This window comes from Gymnogyps californianus, chromosome 5, assembly GCF_018139145.2.
Source record: "Gymnogyps californianus isolate 813 chromosome 5, ASM1813914v2, whole genome shotgun sequence".
Classification (NCBI taxonomy): Eukaryota; Metazoa; Chordata; class Aves; order Accipitriformes; family Cathartidae; genus Gymnogyps; species Gymnogyps californianus.
The window spans coordinates 13,735,046-13,753,725 of record NC_059475.1 but is presented as its reverse complement, the minus strand read 5'-3'; the positions used below and the strand labels follow the sequence as shown (position 1 = coordinate 13,753,725).

Here is an 18,680-nt window from a genome sequence, read left to right as displayed (position 1 = left end):
ACCCGCACTGCAAGTACATTAGGCAGAAACCAGGTTGCTCAACATTATCTAAAGCATGGCCTATCCACGAGTCACCTGCCATCAAGAGTGCCAGGAAGAGGCTTCACACAAGGTCCCAGGTAGGTCTGCTCACGAGCTCTTTCAGGTGGGAACCTAAGGCAGGGGTATTCTGCAAAACACACCAAGGCTCACCGGCTCAAGCCGGTCCTCCACTCGTACATTCTCTACCATGCCACTTGTCAATATACAGAAAGTACGACCTTCCCCTACCTAGTCGACTCGAAGGGATTGCATCCTATTGAAACATATACCCGTCTCTCTGGAACAGAAGGAAACGACAGAAGCATTAAAGAGGTATTGGTTAACCCACATCAGCTGCAAGGTAGAGCCAACCAGGAAACAAATTAGTAGCAAGTTCCCTCTGAAAAAGTACATTTTACAGAACAATTTCACACCGGATGCTTGACCAAAAGATGCATAGCAAATTGACATAGCACCTTTCTGCTTTCCTGATCAAGCTCAGTAGCACCAGGAAAATAGAGGAGATGGGGAAAAAAGGACAGCTAGGAAGTGTGCTGTTGCCTCATCTCTTATGGGTAGCGAGCAATTTGCAGTATTTTTGGAGGGGGAAGAGGAAAAAAAAAAAAAAAGAGTGGTAAAGGAAATTTAGGGGAAGCAATGGCTCATCAGCCAAAAACTTTACAAAAGAAAAACTGAACTGCATCCTTAAATATTGGATTCCAAAATACTGGAAACGCTGGTGTTCTAAGCCTGGTTTAAAAAAAGATCATGATTCCCCTTTGAAAAGCTTCCAGAAGTCCCTTCGAAAGAGTTGCACATGCAGGGAAAATGCCAAAACAAAACATTTTCACTAGCTGATCAATTTAAACAGCTGTGGTAAAGCTGCAGCCACTGGCACCATCATTAACAATTTAAAGCATGGCTGCTTTTGTCTTCCTTCCCAGTTACATTCTCATTATGCCTTTTTATTTATTAGAAACACAGTCCTCCGGAATACATTTCTATATCTCAGATCCATAATAAACCAAGTAGGAACATCCCTGGCTTCTACTCAAATGGATGTTTACATTGGCGAGAGGGTTAATTGTTTAATTCTGGTCCAAGTTCTCTGCAGTTCAGTCATGAATATGCAACAGTCATCCACTTTTTCTTTAAGAGAAACCAGAAGTGTTGAAATCAATAGTTTAAAAAGAAGGCAAATATTACTTTCACTGCCCAAATCACCCTTTCAGAGTTTGATTAGCATGCAAGGAACTCTGAACACTGGCGTAAAGAATTCAGAAATGTTCAATGAAATTAAAAAACCCTCTAAATTTGGACAACAGCATCCACTATCTGCTTTGATGTGCAATGTATGAAGAAACTAGTTTGCAAGAACATTCACTGGAAAGTTGAGCATCTGTTTGCACAGATAGCACCCAACGTCGTGCTTGAAAACTTGGGCTCAGGAGTCATCCTGTTGGAGAACAGAGAAAACACACACACACACACTTACACACTAAGAATTAAAAAACAGTAGCTGCGGTGAATTGTTCTCGGACTATCTATAGGTTTAATTATGTTAATCTAATAGTGAACAACTTTCATTTTAAATCGCCCTTCCCTCCACCCCCAAGTCTTCAGTGAATAGGAGCTACATTCACTGAATAAATCATTCCCTGGCAACAGTTACGGACATTATTGAAGTTGGGGGCAGTGATTTCTATATGGTTTAAAACAATGTCTATGTATTCTAAATTATGACAGTTCTGTCCAATTTTAAAAAGATATAGACCCATTAGAGTTTTATAGTTCAGCATTTCGCAGCATCTGCAGTGCCTTTTTTATTCTTACACCGCAACACTTAATGCTTGATACCATTATTCTGATTTTGAATTGATTTCAAGTAAAATACCTTATTTGCCATAAACTTTCATATTCTTTACCTAAGTAAGAGTCCTCACAGATGCAATCAGTCATAATGCTAAAAGAACAGTTTGCCTTTAGCAGAAATGTAATAGTTCATGCTAATGACAGTGAAGCAAAACTTTGTGCAGCAAGCATATTTCCAAAGAGAGTAAAACCATCTCTAAACACAAAGCCTGAAAACCTTAAGAAAGCCTCCAAATGAAATCAATTAATCCTCCAACCATGATAAATTTCTTAACCATTTAAGAAACGTATTTCAGACTCTGCTGTGACCCTTTATCACCAGACCTAATGGATTACTTTATTAATAATGCACTGCTCTTAAAAGGAATTTTTCTGAAGATTCTACCATAAGAGAGCATTTTCAGAATGGCTATGACAAACAGGCTGACATGTTCACATTGTATCTATTAAAGATAATAAAATTTAACACTAACTCCAAAGAAGACAAATTATGTTCTGCTGCCAGGGTATCAAGCATACTTTCTACTGTATTAAACCAAAATTAGAGCAAACTAATTTCCAAGAACCAGCTTCTTCTTTTGCCCTATTACCCAAGCTGAAAAATGTTCCTATGCTGTTTTAACACTTGTTATGTCAACCAGACAACTATCACGTGTCACCAGCATCTGGGAACCTATAGGCATCCTATACAGATGCCTACCCAGATCCTTCAGCTATCTAGTCTGAGCAAACACTAAGAACTATTTCATTTCCCAGCAGGAATACTCCTATACAAAGTAGTTTGCTCTTATTAGGCCTGCTAACTCCTTTCACTCCTCTTCTTCCCATACGATGAGATTTCATTAAATAGAGATCTAGGTTATCAGTGCTCCAACTATAGTACCTTCCATTTCTTGAAAAGGTTTAGGCAATTACTTTACTATCTCGTGGTTCTCTCATGCTTCTGTATTTGCCATTTCCAGGGGCAGGAGGCACCTCTAGGAAGACTACCTCTAGCTCCACACTTGGTCAGCTTTGGAGAAACAGTCCAAACTTTTTTTTTGGCTCTTTCTGGCCGAACCAAGTCTCATGGTTTATTCTGCTGCCAAATGTGCTCTGGTCTTATTCAGATTCCTGCTTTTACAACCTTCTGTCTCCTCTTCATAAATATATTAATCCACTACTGTACATTTGAGTCACAAAAGGACACTGTGTCATGAACTAAAGCCAGACCAAACCTCTGAAATTACAGCAAGACCACAAGTGTCAAGATCAAGCCCTCAAAAAACCAACAGGTAACCCAGCTAATTAGGTAAATTCAGGGTCTTTGGTGACCTGAATCAAACATTCTTTGAATAAGCTGATGTCTGGGAAGATGTGTAGTGGTTCTTTATATACGGGAAGCTAGATAACGATGGACCACTGAGAAGGTCCAAGGTAGAGGGGCACAGGAGACAAAAAGGAAAAAAAAAAAAAAAAAAAAAAAAAAGAGGCAGCTTCAGGAATATTAGGCAACAGAAAAATTAAATTCCATGTCATAAGAGCAAAAAGCCACCCTGGCATTTCCCCTCCTCTCTCTTTGCATGATTCCTCAATAGGTATACCTGAGAAAGGTATGTTAAAAAGAAAACAAAAGATACCAGCAGCACACAGAACAGCTTTTCTTCCTATATGGCACTATTTATATTAGGCTTGTGTACAACTTATACGTGCCTTATTTTTGTGTGTATAATGATTTTTATCAACAGAAGAGGATTGTCAGGACCTGTCTTGCTGGAGGTAGATCTCTCTCCATATCCATCTACCTATCTATAGGTACCTCTATATGGCAGCTGGCGTACTCATTTGTGAAGCCACGCCACAGCTCTGCTGTCCTGGCTAGGGCGCTGTGGCACCATTCCTGTAACTGCCATTACACAATCAATTTCACTGCTTTTCTAACTCCAAATGCTGCTTTCCCTTCCTTCTGTGCAGGGTAAGATGGGCTCTTACACAACAGGGAACCCAACTGCTGCTACTAATCCAGTTTCAAATTACCTAATATTCATTGCCCTAAATACCTCCCATCAACCTAAGACCCATTCTCCAACCCCAATGCACACAACCACTGAGTATCTGTATTTTTCTTTTCATTTTTAAAGAAACCATGGAATTTTTTTTTAAAATAAAACCCAAGGTTTGTATATGGGTACATGTTTAATGGAGTCCTCCGATATATTATTTACTTGGCCTACTCTTGCGATCTATTTAATCCGAGTTCTGCTTGAAAACACAAAGGATCCATGATTTGGGGTGCTACTGTCTATGCAAACATCAGGACGAACACACAGCTGATCAGTGTTTTTACAAGTGCATGCACAATAATTTGGTTGAAGGATACTATGTCTAGTTAACACAGTACAAGTTAGCTAAAAGGAAACTTTCACCCCCTACACACATAACAAAGAGCCGTGATTTCTATTAGTGCATTTCATACCATACATGCTGATTACCAGGCTGTGCTTCATTGTTAGCAGAGATTACAGCTGGGATAAGCTGCAGCTTTTTCCTAATTGCTATTATGATGACTGAATTTTTGTTTTGTGTCAAGCATTATTCACACATTATACTCCAAAATTTGATCCCTCCATGATGCATTATTGATTCCATGCAGGCAATCATACTGCCACCAATGTGAAGAATTAATTTGGGCTATTCTACTTGATTTGCATTGCTCCATCATAGCAGAACGTAGTTCTATAGGGAAACTCAAATTGAAAAGGAAGATTTAACGAAATATGGAAAATGCTGCTGTCCTTTAAAAGAGATGAGTCCTAAAGAGAGGAAAAAACAAAAACCCCCAAACCCAGCACAACACGTGTGGTCCAGAAAGAAATAAGGTCAGTCAGCCAAATTCATCTTAGTCAGAGGAAGGTTACAAGAGTAGCCTTATGCCTCTTAATAAAGTAAACTAGCTTGCTTCAACTTATATTGCCAAAGAAAACAACTGAACACCTCTGAGAGTGACACGGCTTCAAAGCCTTTGAAACCCTGTTAGCTTCATTTGTTTTCCCAGCATAAGCAATACTCAACCACTTAGCGTGTCTTTTATCCACAGTCCAGTCAACTGCAAAGCTGATCTAGAAGATGTGTAACAGATGCTCCACATCTAGTTCTTTTTTTTTAAGTTCTACTGTGCTAACAAAGAAACTTATGAGATCTCCACAGAAATAAAGCCCAGGATTTTTTTCCCTGAATAAGATTATTTCACAGGTTTCAGATGCCAACTTAATTAGCACAGAATAAATTCAGAAGGGCAAGACAACTTATACACAGGCACTGACCCCACATTGGTCAACTCTTAGTCAAAATTTGATCAAATCTGCATACAAGAGGGCACTGATAATGACACATTGCTACTTCGTCTCATATTTTAAAGGTGTAAAATTTTTGTGAAAAGCCCATTCACATTTTTTCATTGTCCCAAGTGCTTCACATCAAAATGAAACAAAACCTCACATCCCGTCCCAGAAACTAGATTCAAATTCTACGCACATGAATACACCAGAATGATAATTTTAGAAATCAAACTTATAGTGAGATAAAGACCTTAAAATGCTAGATGTTAAATACTGGGCAGTATTCCCCCCTCACCCTTTTTGGGGAGGCAAGGAGACAAGAGAGAGAAGAGAAACTTCAGTAGAAGACCTTTGGTTATAAGTGAGCATCCATCCATTATTTTCAATAGTCAAGCCTTCTTTCCTAATTATTCTCCAATACAGTATTAATTCAGTTTTAAAATACCAGAAGACAGATATGGGTCGGGGAACAAAAATCATATCACTCCAATTTATTAGCATTGGGCAGCTTTCAGTACTATTCACAATCCATGATTAGCACCAATCTGACACAGGAAGGCAAGTGACTTTGAATTACAAGTTATTTTTCTCATAAATATTTTAAAAAGTAATACATATATTCAAGTAAACTCAATGCTACTGCCAAAATGCTCAACTTCCAATTTCTCCAAGCTCTTTGGCTCCCTGTGAAAAGCTGTTTCCTGTCTACAGTCTTGCAAATATTCAGCAATTTTTTCTACTTCCAAATGACAACTGCCTATGACTTTTTTTTTTAAACACTTAAAGAGATTTCTGAAAAAAATTTTAAAAGATCAGAGAATCCAGCAACACACCCATTACATGGCACACTTCATCCATTTATAAAGGTGAAATGAAACAATGAGATAATAGCTACAAATGTGCGTTAAAAGTTAAGATGTAGTTCCCACTTTCAATACACAAAGTGCCGCCAAGGTGGAGGTCTTTGGCAAGAGGCAGCGCCATCGATGGAAGTCCATCTGGATGGCTACAGAAACATTCTGCTCTGCCTCAGTTTTAATCTTTGCTTTCAGTGTACAAGCTCTGAGGGAAGACCTAAGCCACAAAGCAGCCTTAGAAAAACCTCATTAAAAAGTTGTGATTAGACTTATCCCATTCGTCCTAGAAACTACTGGTGAATGAGCAGTTAAGTTGCACGCCCTGGTAGGCAACGTGCAAAAGAAGGCATCAGGTCATTCAAACTATTAACTAACACCGTCTATTATTCTTTACATCAATTCGTACCCATTAGTCATCCTTGATAGGGACTAGTCAGCTTTAAAAAAATAAGTATATGTGAAGTCCTAAAATAAGTCAAGCTCTCCTTCAGGTTCATTCATTAAATTACCTCCCAAATGAACCTCCACTTCTGCCATTTAGAGAAGGGAGTAAATTCTTAGAATAAGCCAATGCTTTTTTGCCCGAGCAGCTTATTAGCTTATGGTCATTATGTTTATAGCTATGAAGAAAAGCTGCGAGAAATAGATATTAAAGGTGCACATTAAAGAGATCCAAATGACATGCAATGGAAAGAAAATCTCAAAATTAGATTTACAATAAAAGCTGTTAAAATAAACAGGCTAAAATGGATATATTAGAGTAACTTGTAGAAAGAAAAATCTAAATAGATATTAAAAAAACCCAAAATCAAGCTGTTTCTGCTATGTCCTTCAGCAAAGAGAGCCTGGGGTAAACCCTTCTCGACTGGTTCAATCGTGCCAGAGGAGAGATTAAAAAAAAAAAAAAATAAAGAGCAAGCATGCTTTTACCAACACAAGAGAAAAATATCAGAAGCTGAAAGCAGAGCACTCTGATATGCACAGCGCGCATCTGTTTCAAAACTATTTCTTTCTACGTTAGCAGCACACAGAAGTCACCAAGCACAGGCTTACACAATCGCAGCCCACCTACCGTCCTCCTTGTCCAGCACCATCATCTCCGCAATCAAGAAAAGTCCGGGGACAGATGCTTCTTCTCCAGCAGCCTCCGCTCAGGGGAGAAGAGAACAAGTCTCTGGGAACACAAATGAGCTACGGTACAGCTGATCGTCCTTTAGCAGCAAGTGAGCTCTAATTACCCAGTTGTCCAGCTTTTAACCTAGATTGCACTCAGTTAGAATTACACTCAGAAATAAAGCACTTTGCAGATACAAAAGCAGTCTCACCTACTTTTGTGCCTCAGAATTGCAAGGAACTAAAACTGCAGTTTAGCAAGAAGGGGGATCAGAGCTGTTTCTTTGGTTCTCACCTTCTAAATGGCTCAATTTACAGAGTATAATCTATTTTAATGTAATTGCATTTGATAGCTCATAACCCTGGCTGTTGCAACTACACAGCTTTCAACCTTATAAAGTGTTTTCCCTTTGGATTTAAGCTGACTCTAAATCTAAAATCACATTCAGAGCGGGCAGAATACCTCAGCCTGTCTACTGCTGCCTCTGTCTCTCGATTTGTGAGCTTTGCACACTTGCTATTGAATAAATGCACATATTTCCCAGGGACCCCTCTCATTCTCCTGTCAGGGTTTCCTGGCAAACTGGAGCCTTCCCAGCTCAGCAGCACCACCTGCAGCCCGGCCCCGGCCCCACGCCGCGCAGGTGCCGCCAGCCCCGGCTTCTCCTTCCCGGGGACCGAGCCACGGCGCGGCAGGGAGAAGCCCAGGAACGGAGCTTCGCAGGCTGCGTCTTGAACCGACGCTGTTCGCTTTGTGCTTATAAATGCCTCGGTCCAAAGCAGGGCTGTTATTCCAGGTCTGCTCCCGTAAGAGCGGCGATTTTGTCTGAAAGCAGCCAGTAGCTTCTGGCAGCTCAGAGACTCAAAACTCTCCGCAGCTGATGCCGGCGACCCGGGCTGTGTTACACAAGCCCTGCTACTCGCAGATAGATTTCACACATCTGTTGTGACCTAAAACTTGATACTAATTTTCTGTACAAACATTTTGGGTTTGTTTTCACATGTACGTATTAGTTTCAGGGAATACTCTAGAGAATATAGCTCCATTTTCACCAGGTCGATATTAAAAGGAATTTAACAAATCAAATGCGGTACAAACCCTTACAGGTTTGCTCCACTTTTCAGAGATGCCATCAATGCCCAAATATAAAGCGACAAGTTTGGGGCCCACGTCTTTTATCCTTCCTCTCGCAACTCACAATCCTTATTCAAACCAGTCATCTGTTGTCTCCGATGGCGCTCGTGAGGATTGCGGGATCAGACGCTTTGCTACCAAGATCAACAGCACCATTTCACTCATCTCTGTCTTTTAATCCGAGAAAACATTTCATTCCTGCTTTAATGATACTTCTTCCTCCCCTTTACAACTGATACAATGGTACTCTAAAAAGCATGATAGTGGGCTCAAGTTATATATCCTTAATACCCATTTTTAATTAGATTCCTTATCCCCAGCTGAAGTGGCTTTTCCTTTCCCCTTCATTCAGAATACTTAATCCTAACAGTCCTTGAGCATATTTGATGTTAAATGTATCGTTTTACATTGAATCATTTTCATCTAGTACTTTGAACTCCTGTTTCCTAGTGATACTAGTTCGCAAGTGTTGAATATGTATTTTAGCATGAGTGCAACCACCATAAAAATCATTTTATTTTAAGAAGTATCACAAGCTAAAAAGGAGGAGGACTTTATCCCAAAGATTAAAGTCTAATAGTTAAAAGCATCAGTGCAAAAACTAACAAAAACACAGGCTTTTCTAAATTTGAGGTATTTTAATACTTCTAATATACTATTGGCCTCCATTAGAAAACGGTGAACTCCAAAAATGTTCCATCTTTCTGTTCGCATACTTTTCAACCCTATCACCTTCAAAAAGGACAAACTTACCCCAAAATATATGGTACATTTAAACTTACACTATTTGGTAATTACAAGAAAGGCAGGTTTTTGATAAAGGTGAAGTTAGCCATTGTCTATCACAGCTGACTTCTGTGGCAGAGCAAACTAGCAGACATAACGCACTTGTAAAAAAATGCGCAGTACTGGATCAACGTACGTTTTATTCCTTTACTGCTTCATCATGTCATAGAGGCTGGATTACTCCCTTTGCAAATGGGTATTTTTAAACGCTTTATCTGCTTACTCATTTCACACACCAACAATAAAAAAAGTTTTCTAACCCCCAACACATTTGTACAGCAATTAAAGTCAACTACAATTAACACAATCTGTTGGAATTAATCATGATACCTGATGTCAGTTTACTTTTTTAAGCAGAAATCTGGTCTTTGCAATCAAAACATTTATGTATTTGAGAAATATCTTAACTCTCATTATCTTGAAATTTATAAATGCGCTGCACGGTGCGTAGGTTGGCTTGCCCACAGCAAATTCAGCAGTGATTTACGCAGTGGAACTGACTAAAATGCAAGCCTTGAAGTTTTTCACTCTCAGCCTTTCTCTTTCCCCCCCCCCCCTTGTCTCTCTTCTCTCAGCTCCTAACATTTGTTTCGGGAAGATATTTGCCAAAGTTCCACTGTAAAACGGTATTTTCTAATATCAAGTCATGTTGCATCAGTCAAGTTATATTATGTCACTTCAAACATACAAAATGATGTTACCTCCCTGACATAACTTGACGTGATGCCACAACACATCAAGTCAAAAACGTTATTATTGTTGTTATTTTTTCAGTCTGCCCCTTCATCCTTAATGATATCTGTAAAGACCACAGAAAAGTATTATTGCATCTCTACTACTTCTCTCGGCACCACGGAGCGTGCTTGCCAAGGAAGCTTTTCACTCACAAAGCCGTGTAGCGGTTATTAGACTTCACAGAGGATACTGGTGTCACACGAGGGCCAGCGCGCACCCCTAAGGCACTGTTACAGCCCTGACCCGGAGCTGGAAGAGCGGGCAGCTGCCTCTGAGGCCATGGCCATGGCCCAGCTTGCCAAGTAGCCTTCAGGGATGCAAAAGCAAGGAGCACACTGCAACCTCTGCCTACTAGGCAGCAAGGGTCCTCCTTGCGATGCACCAGGACTACTGGGGGGGGGGAGGAACGTTTCTGAAATCCTGCCTTCTCCACGCAGTAATAGCTATGAATCCCCCACTGCTGCCAGAGACCTCAAAAGAAGAAAACCCCTCAAAACCCCCACCCCTGCATGGCAAAGCCTCTTAAAATCAAGGGGAGAATTGGATACTAGCCACAATGCTAGGATTTTTAGACGGTAGAAATCAGACCAGCCTCTGGGAAGGTGGGGGGGGGGGGGGGGGAACAGCCATTTATGGGAGTAAAACAGACCCATTTTTATTAACAAGCTCATTCAAGCTTGATTTCAAAAGCACTTGGTTTAGTTAGCAAAAGCTTCCATTTCAGTCTATTTGTAACCTATGCAGGTCCAGCATCCCCTTTTAACATTCACAGATGAGCGGGCAAGTGGAGCCCATTTGAATCAGGCAGAAAGAAACGTACAAAGGTAAAATAACCTCTTCATAAAAAGAGTTTCTTCTCTCAGTCTCACCTCCTATTGCCAATTTCTCTAGTGCAGTTTTAAAAGTGAGCGTAATTTCTCCTGAAGCATAACTACTCCATCAACAGCACAGGAGATTCCCAGGCATTACCGCAGTTTGTTGCTCTGATCTCCACATCCCTCTCATCAGGGGTTTGTTTCCTACTTTACTCCTTTTTAAGTGCACCCCGCACTAATTTCCTCTTTACCTCTACCATCGCCACCATTATTCCCTTTTATACAGTCGCTCATGAGATCTCCTGGAAGGAGGCTGTTGAGAACTGTCTGGATAATCAATGGTTCTAGTTTCATTTCCTTACACCACCATCACGCTGGCCCCAAGCTCCTTGTGTTTAATGAGTACGTCTGCGACACTTGAAAGAGCCCAAATATCCCTATTAGGAAACCCTCTTCAGATCTCAGTTTTTCCTCCCAGCTCACCTGTGCCTCTCGCTTCTGCGATGCAGGCAGCATCCTGCTGTTAGCCCGTCAATCAGATTGAAATGGATACAGGTTGGCAGGCACTCTCTGACAGAGGGTCACTGGGATTAAGACATCACCCAGTTATTGTTATTATTAAAGGGTATTAATGGAGATGTTAAAAGCCTTTCCTCCCTTTTCCTCCAACAGTCGAGCAAAATTCAGGGGACTCTCGCAACGCAGGTCACCCCCAAAAGTGAGGTCAGAGAGAAACACAAACCTTGTTCCACACACCACTAAGAAATTACCCTTGCTTAATACCTCTGTCATTACTTAACCCTTTTACCTTTGTGCACAGAGGGCGAGGGATGAGAAAAGTCCTCCTACTGTTCTCTCTCACTGACCAGTTAGATAAGTTCATTCCCTCTTCTCCAACACATGCGCTTTCAACTGGAGCATTACAGACCCCATTAATAACACTACATCAGTTTACTTCAGAGGGCTTCAAGAAACTGGAGGAAGAAAAGACGCTGGGAGAGGGATTCTCGGCCCAGAGGCATGTGACGAGTTTGCAGCAAGCTTCCTCCCCACGCACCTCTCTGGGGCAGTGAGCATTTAACCTTCTAGTTGTCAGCGCTTCGGCCCCCTCCCACACAGCTGGATCGCACAAACCAGCCCATGATTTCTCTTCGTGCCCCCTCTGACTCCGCGGTGTCGTGGCAGGCGGACTCTCACCTTTCTGAAGTAGAAACTCCAGATCAAAAGAAAAGGGGAGGGTGGAGGGAAAAGAGCGAGAGAAACAGGAAAAAAAACAGCAAAGGAAAGCATCTCCCTCTTGCCTCTTTAGCCTAGTATTCACTTTTCCGAGTTAAAGCCCCCCGCCAGCCCGACAGAGAGACATTTTATGGCAATTTACGCAATCACGTAAGGCAGCACTGACTGCAATGGGAGCGCCGGGCGGCATTTCGGCACGCCACAGCCTCGGATGCCACCGAAGTTGGCCCGGTGGTGACACACGCAAAGGCCACCAGAGCTGATGGCGGGCCCGGTGACAGGGCTGCAGGCGTCAGGCACTTCCCTGCTGGCCGCAGCACTCACCGGGGCCGGGGCAAGCCACCGCCGGTGTCCCCAGCGCGGTCACTGCCGCGCCGCACCGCGCCGCACGGCGGGGGCCGGGCGCGGGCCGCCGGCCGGGCACGCCCGGGCGGAGAGACCCCGCACCGCCCGGCCTTGAAGCCGCGGCGGGGCGGCGGCAGCCCTCGGGGGGGAGCGGCGCCGGGGGTGGTGAGGGGGCACCGTCCCGGGCGCACTCGCCGGGCCCCGGGACCCCTTTGTGAGGCGGCGGGTGGGGGGCTCCGCTACCCGCGGCACCGGCGGGGCGAGGCGGGACAGGCCGGGCAGCAGCGCCCTGCCGCGGCGCGGCGAGCGGCGGCCCGGCGCGGGGCAGCTCCCTCCGTCCGTCCGCCCGTCCCTCCCTCCCTCCCCGCCCGCCGCCTCCCACGCCCGGGGCGCCCGGGCGGAGTTGGCGGCGGCGGCGGCGGGGCCCCGCGCCCCCGCTCCCACCTACCGTCCTCCTTGTCCAGCACCATTGTCCCGGGCGCCGAGGGCGGCCGCCGCCGCCGCCGCTCCGGCTCCTTGGGGCGCTCCCCCTCCAGCCGCCGCCGCGCGGCTCCGGGGGAGGCGAGGCGCGGCGCGGCGGAGCGGGGCGCTGCCGAGGCGGGAGGGCAGCGGCGCGGCCGCCCCGGCGCTGCCCCGGGACGCGAGTTTGGAGCGGGGCTGCGGCGGGCTACGGTCGCGCTGGGCGCCGGAGAGCTGGAGCTGGGCTGATGCACCAGCCGCCTCGCCCCCGGCCCCGCCGCTGCAGCTCGAGTGCCAGTTTAGATATTAAAAAAGAAGGTGGGGGGAAGAGCAAAAAGGTAAGGGAGGAACAATATCGGGGGCTGGTTCCCCAGCTCCCTCCTTTCCCAACCTGCGCTGTCAAAAATTGTCTTAATGTGATAGCTCACAACCTCTCCCCCCTTTGCTGTTGCTACTGGAAGAGCTTTCCAGGCTTCTAAAGTGCTTTTCTCTTGATTTCACTCTAAATCTAAAATTATATTCAAAGGAAGGGGGGTGGGAGGGAGGAAAGATGTGAACCTATCACTGAAAGCAAAAGCACTTGCCGCCTGCCTCTCTCTCTCTCTCTCTCTCTCTCAATTTATGTGCTTTGCACTCTCTCCTGCTGCTGAATAAATGCACACATTTCCCAGGGACCCTCAGATTCCCCTGTTAATTAAATCAATTCATTATGCTCAGATCTGATTAGCAGCCCCTTCCCCCCCTCTTTGAATCAATTATTCAATACACAAACATAATTGCCTGTGCCAGAGGTGTCTAAGTATTAGCTTATTTAACTCCAAGGACACTAATTACCCCTAGGGCAAGGGAACTTTTCTCATTAATTCTGACAAAACACAAAAGCACAGTTAAAGTGTGTGTGTATATACGTGTGAGAGAGAGAAAATGGGGGAGCGTATAGCCGAGGAAGGGAGGCATTACTCTAACACACGTGTTACTGTATAAATAAGCTCAATTTTCTTTCTACCTTTGCATCAGATTATTCCCCACATCTCCCCTTCGCTAAACTTGCCCCGTCTGCCCCCCTTTTTTTAAAGTAAGGAACAGATCGGCATTGCAATGGTGGCAGTTCTGGAGCGAAAGTGCTCGCAACCAAATCCAAAAAGAAAAAAAGTATATAGGACTGATGGGGAGCAAAGCAGAATTTGCAAATAGTTTTGTCTACCAAAGCAGAAAACTCTGTTGCAGACAACCTTCCGTACTTGAAAAACCTGTGAAAGAAGTGGCCCTCTGAAGCAGGAGGTAGGATGATACATAATCTAGTATGTACTGGGAACAGTTCTGAATCGTTTACCATTTGAATTAATGTTAGTGCCCACTATTAATGTACTTGCTTCCTACATTTACCATAATGGGCTTGATTTCCATTAGCTGAAGCTGGAATGCTAAAAAGAGCCTAGGCAAGACTGATACAAACCAAGATCGACCATCATTGTAGTATCTGAGACGCATGACTTCTGGCTTGCGTGTTACCCAAATTTTACCTCTGTGTGAACCTCTTTTAAATAAAGAAAGGGTAAGAAAAAAGAAGTAGTAATTGATTCCCCCAAATTAGGTTTTTACTTTCTAAAGACCATTATTGTTCATGTCCTCAATGTGCACAGAAGTATTGAAGATTTTCTTTTTGTTTCCTTAGGCAATGCATGAGCTGATCCATTAATCCATTTGGCTTTATATATCAGGAAACTAATATTAGCTCAGCTCATCTATTAGCTTTTATTTAGGTCCCTCCATGTTGCCTTTTTTTGGACTTTTGTTCAGGCTGGTTCCCCTTGAGGGGAGACAGACAATTTTTGATAGATTTCAGGGGAGAAAATGCTGCACATCATCTTATGGGAACAATCCCCTCCCCAATTCCCCATCTTCATATTCACCCATGTCAAGACAGCCATGATTAAACTTGCTTGTTTGGCAACTCTACCCACTCTCTTTAAAGCACGCTTTGTACCCATCACTTAAAGCCAAGGGGGGGGAAAAAAATCCCACAAACACCTCCTCTTCTCCCCCCCCCCCATCCCACCCCCGTAGCTCAGCTTGCTTGTCAACAAACTTACTGAGCTACATTCATTCTTTGCAAGCATAAATATGACTGGGAACATAAAGTTGTGTTTCATTAGTGCAGTATGTTTTTCTGTGAGTACACACATATAAGGATAAAAATGCCTTCAGCTTTGTAACACAACAAACCCTGTTAATTCTCTGGTCTTGAATTTCCACTCTATGGCACATACGGCACCCACAGGAACTTGGTCCATCTAACTCGATGAATCTTTTTTTTTTTTCCCCCTGAAAGAACACAGCAGCACTTGAAAAATACTGACCCTGGAGAACATCATGCATCGACTCATTTCTGAGTGTACTTTTGGTCCTTGAGCCCATTCCTTTTCTCACTGCGGTCAAGGAGACTTTTGGGTGCAAAGCCAGAATCTTAGGATCTTAGTATGCAACTCTTGAGACTTAATTCTGAATTTGCTACAGGGGTGATGCAGTTTCATCTAAACACAGCCTTACTGAGTAGCCGGCATTTGTCTGCATGCACTGAAGCTCAAGGTCACTGTTGGGATGCCAAGGGTAGAACAGGAAGAAACTGAGGAAACAGATGTTGACTTTGGTATCGTTCTTAAGAAGTGATGTTCACACTTGAGCTGAGAGAGATGTGGTCACTGGAGATGAAAAAGAAAGAGGTGCAGCGAAAAAGCAAGAGACAAATTTGCACATGTGCATCCGCATGAGGGAGCGTCACACAAGGGGAGAAAAATAATTGAAAAAAGTACAAAACCCAAAACATTCCATTCCCAAACACACATCCTGCAGTTTGAACAGTCTGCTGTAATCCTACAGTTACAGTTATGGGGATTTTTAGGTTTACAGCTTTAATAAGATGAAGGGATGAACCCCAGTGTAAAGGTCCCCACTTTAGGTAAATGACTTTTTTTTACAGTGTGGTGAAGCATTGTTCTGCATAGTTTTCAATTATATCTGTTCAGCGAGTCATTTCAGAGAAGTGAGCAAGTTTCAGTAATGTTTGAGCCTCCTTCACTCAGTAGATTAGAAATCTCATACAAAGAATTTTACCACACTTATTTTTTTAGTACCTTTACACTAGAGAGGAACAGCTAGATCACTCCTTCGAAAAGTGCTTACATAGATAACGGGTGCCATAACGAGTGACTGGGAAAACTTGACACAGATCAGTGGCAGAACTGGGAATAAGCCTCAGTTCCCTGACCGTCCGTTCTCTGGAACAAAGCGCTAAAGCAGCTTGCTGCCAGAGGAGGACCAGACAACACCGTCACTGAGGTGCCAGTTTATCATTAACGTGCACTGTTATTCATTCAATTATGGTACCTTACACACGCCCCGTCTAGGCAGTTGTGAGAAGTCATCATGCTCAATACTGCAGAAACTACAGATAAAAAAGAACAGCTGTGCTCTGCCTAGGAAAGCTTCTGGTCTAATACTAATTCCTGATATTCCTGGTGTGGGAGGAAAGAGGCACACAGGACTAAAAACACCTATGTGCTGCAGTAAGGGCTAGGGCTCAGACCTCGGGTCTAACTTGAGGTCCTTGCTCACTAGCTGCTTTTACTTTTCTTTTGCTAGTCTTAAGCACAAGCAAGAGAAAATGAGGTTTCTTAAGAACAATGTGCCGTTCTTATTAAATTGCAAAGGAAGTCTGCAATATACTTAAGTCAAGCCTTTAGCAGACCCGTGAGGTTTCATATTATCCTATGCTTGAATGAGGCAGATGACTGGAGCAAAAACCAGCTAATGACATAAAAGCATTCTTCTACTTTCAGTCTCTCTTAATTAAGGAGTTGGTTAATGTTTCAGTGTTGGGAATTATAAAGCTTCATCAGGGAGGTTAATATGTTTTTTATTTTATCTCTCAGCTGACAGGAGAAAAAAAAAAATCAAAACAAAAAAAAGAGAAGGTGATTAAGTCATGTGCCAGTGAGAATCCTACAGTGAAGGCAGTATCAGGCCATACCAAAGACCACTGCTGCACATGGTGAATTTAGCAGCTATTTCCAAAGTCAGATTTCTGAGCAGATGAGACTTTTGTCTGCCAGTTTAGACACATGGGTTTTATTTCTGTAATTCACACAAATAACCAAGACAATTTGCACAGCTCTATACTAGATTAGCTACAAAAGATCTCTGTGTTATTACCCATTTCAGAATCACTTGCACCTACCTTGCTAGTGTCAGAAGAGAGTGACCACAGGCCTGACCTTATACCGCAATTCAGCAGTCCTGTAAAGGAGGAAAAATCACAAGTGCTCTAAAAAGTTGTGTTCACACAGAACATGGGCTGCAGTTCAAAAGACCACTTAAATACATACCTGAGATCTACAGACCTCAATTATTTCTAAACTCCTGCTTGATATACTTAACTTCTCTGCCTATCCATTGTAAAAATAAATCACTCAATTCTGTTACTATGTTTTGTGTGAAATGAATGTTAAATATTTTCATAAATATAGGCTGTTTTTTAAAAAAGAAAATAGTGTGTTAAAAATACAGCATTTCCTTTGACAGAAGAAAAATGGCAAAGCTTCAAAAATACTACCTCTAGAGAATGAGTTCTTTACCACTGTGATATAAGGCTGGCACTTTAAGCCATTAGGCTTTACAATCTGTAATGACCTTTTAGCGAAATTTACAGTGGATAAATTAGTTATTCAGAAGTTTTGCTGCTGTTTTCCATAGCATAAAGTTAAAAAGAAAAATATTTTTTCAAAAATGAAAGTAGCAAGACCTAAATTCTTGGTCTGCTTCTTGTTTCATAAGAAGTTTAATGGGCAGATTCTGCCCCGCCAGAAGAGCTCAGCTGCAATGAACTCCATGAATTTTCTCTCTACATGAGAAACCAGCATGAGAAAGGTTTTGTGAGTGGGTATATACAACTGGAGGATCAGGTTGGGTTTGACACACTGCAGATCCATCAGTGTCTCCCCAGTACCAATACAGCTGGGGAGAAGGGCAGGTCTAAGGCAGAGGAATCTATGACCCAAGTGAATGGCTATACAGGAGGTCCAGACTAAGAGCTGGGACAGGCTGGCTTCCCCTGGGCTCCAGAGAAAGCATACTTAGAGGGGATCCATCTTTTCCAGGAGAAGCCTCCTTTCTCCTTCTACTTCTTGAAACTTTCCTAGGCTCAAGTGAGATGTGTTGTTCTACTTGTATGGTCAATCAGTTGTCAACAATGATGTAAAATTTCAATTCATACTGAAGTCGAGCAAAAGTTCAGGAATGCACCTTTAGCCCAACCTCTCTGAGCAAGTCAACACATGGACTCTGACTCTGCCACCTCTTCGCACAGCAGTATCTGTGCAGAGTTTCCAGAGTCCTTTAAAGTAAGTGGAAAAGAATTCTTAAAAAAAACCCAAACCCAACAGAAAACACCCCAAACCTTATGAGTAAATTCTGGTGACAGTGTTTCTATGTCTCTTTCATCTGGACCAATAATTGACTTTTCTGTACATCCTTCTCTCATTCGAAGTTCATTGCTACTGCAATGTTTTCCTGCAGATCGTCCTGCCTTTTATTCCTTACCTTGGTGGGTGCGGTAGGTAGACCTGAAAGGCAAATCTGGCATCCACACATCTGCCTCGGTTGTTTTATGGAGGAATCCAGTGAGACTGTGTCTGGTTCTGGAATGACACATGGAGCTCTCGGGCTTGTTGCCACATCCACTGTTATGATCAGAGCTTATTGCTCCCACCCCGATGTCAAGCAGAGACTAATCAAATGTGAGATGGGTGAACAGAGGCAGAGCCATGGAGCTGGCTCTTCGTAATCTGTTACTATCGGTTCTTCTTTATACTGCAGCAGCACACAGGGGTCCTAGTGATGGAGCTAGACCATAACATATTGTCCAAAAATCCCAGTGCCTTTCTTCAATAAGATACTTCCTTTCTTCACTGTCTTGCTGCTGAAGAGACCA

The 18,680-nt window shown here is 43.2% G+C and overlaps 1 protein-coding gene and 1 long non-coding RNA gene across 4 annotated transcripts in view; both read right to left on the bottom strand.

Annotated features, from left to right (window-relative positions):
- LMO1 (LIM domain only 1) overlaps positions 1 to 12,729 on the bottom strand; it is a 61,866-nt gene extending 49,137 nt beyond the window's left edge. Inside the window, exon 1 of one of the 3 annotated variants that reach the window (XM_050897825.1) lies at positions 12,681 to 12,729. In XM_050897825.1, coding sequence (XP_050753782.1) covers positions 12,681 to 12,702 — 22 coding nt within the window. In that variant the 5' untranslated portion in view covers positions 12,703 to 12,729. Of the gene's footprint in view, positions 1 to 7,139; positions 7,193 to 11,848; positions 11,873 to 12,680 lie in introns of those variants that run through there. The other 2 variants (XM_050897826.1, XM_050897823.1) reach the window with 2 other exon arrangements.
- Positions 12,730 to 14,808: 2,079 nt separating this feature from the next.
- LOC127017278 (uncharacterized) lies at positions 14,809 to 18,388 on the bottom strand. The gene is made up of 4 exons (XR_007766559.1): positions 18,290 to 18,388; positions 16,929 to 16,987; positions 16,079 to 16,136; positions 14,809 to 15,393 (listed from the first exon to the last, which is right to left on the bottom strand). It is a non-coding gene; the product is annotated as an uncharacterized LOC127017278 (long non-coding RNA).
- Between the last annotated feature and the right edge of the window lie 292 nt (positions 18,389 to 18,680).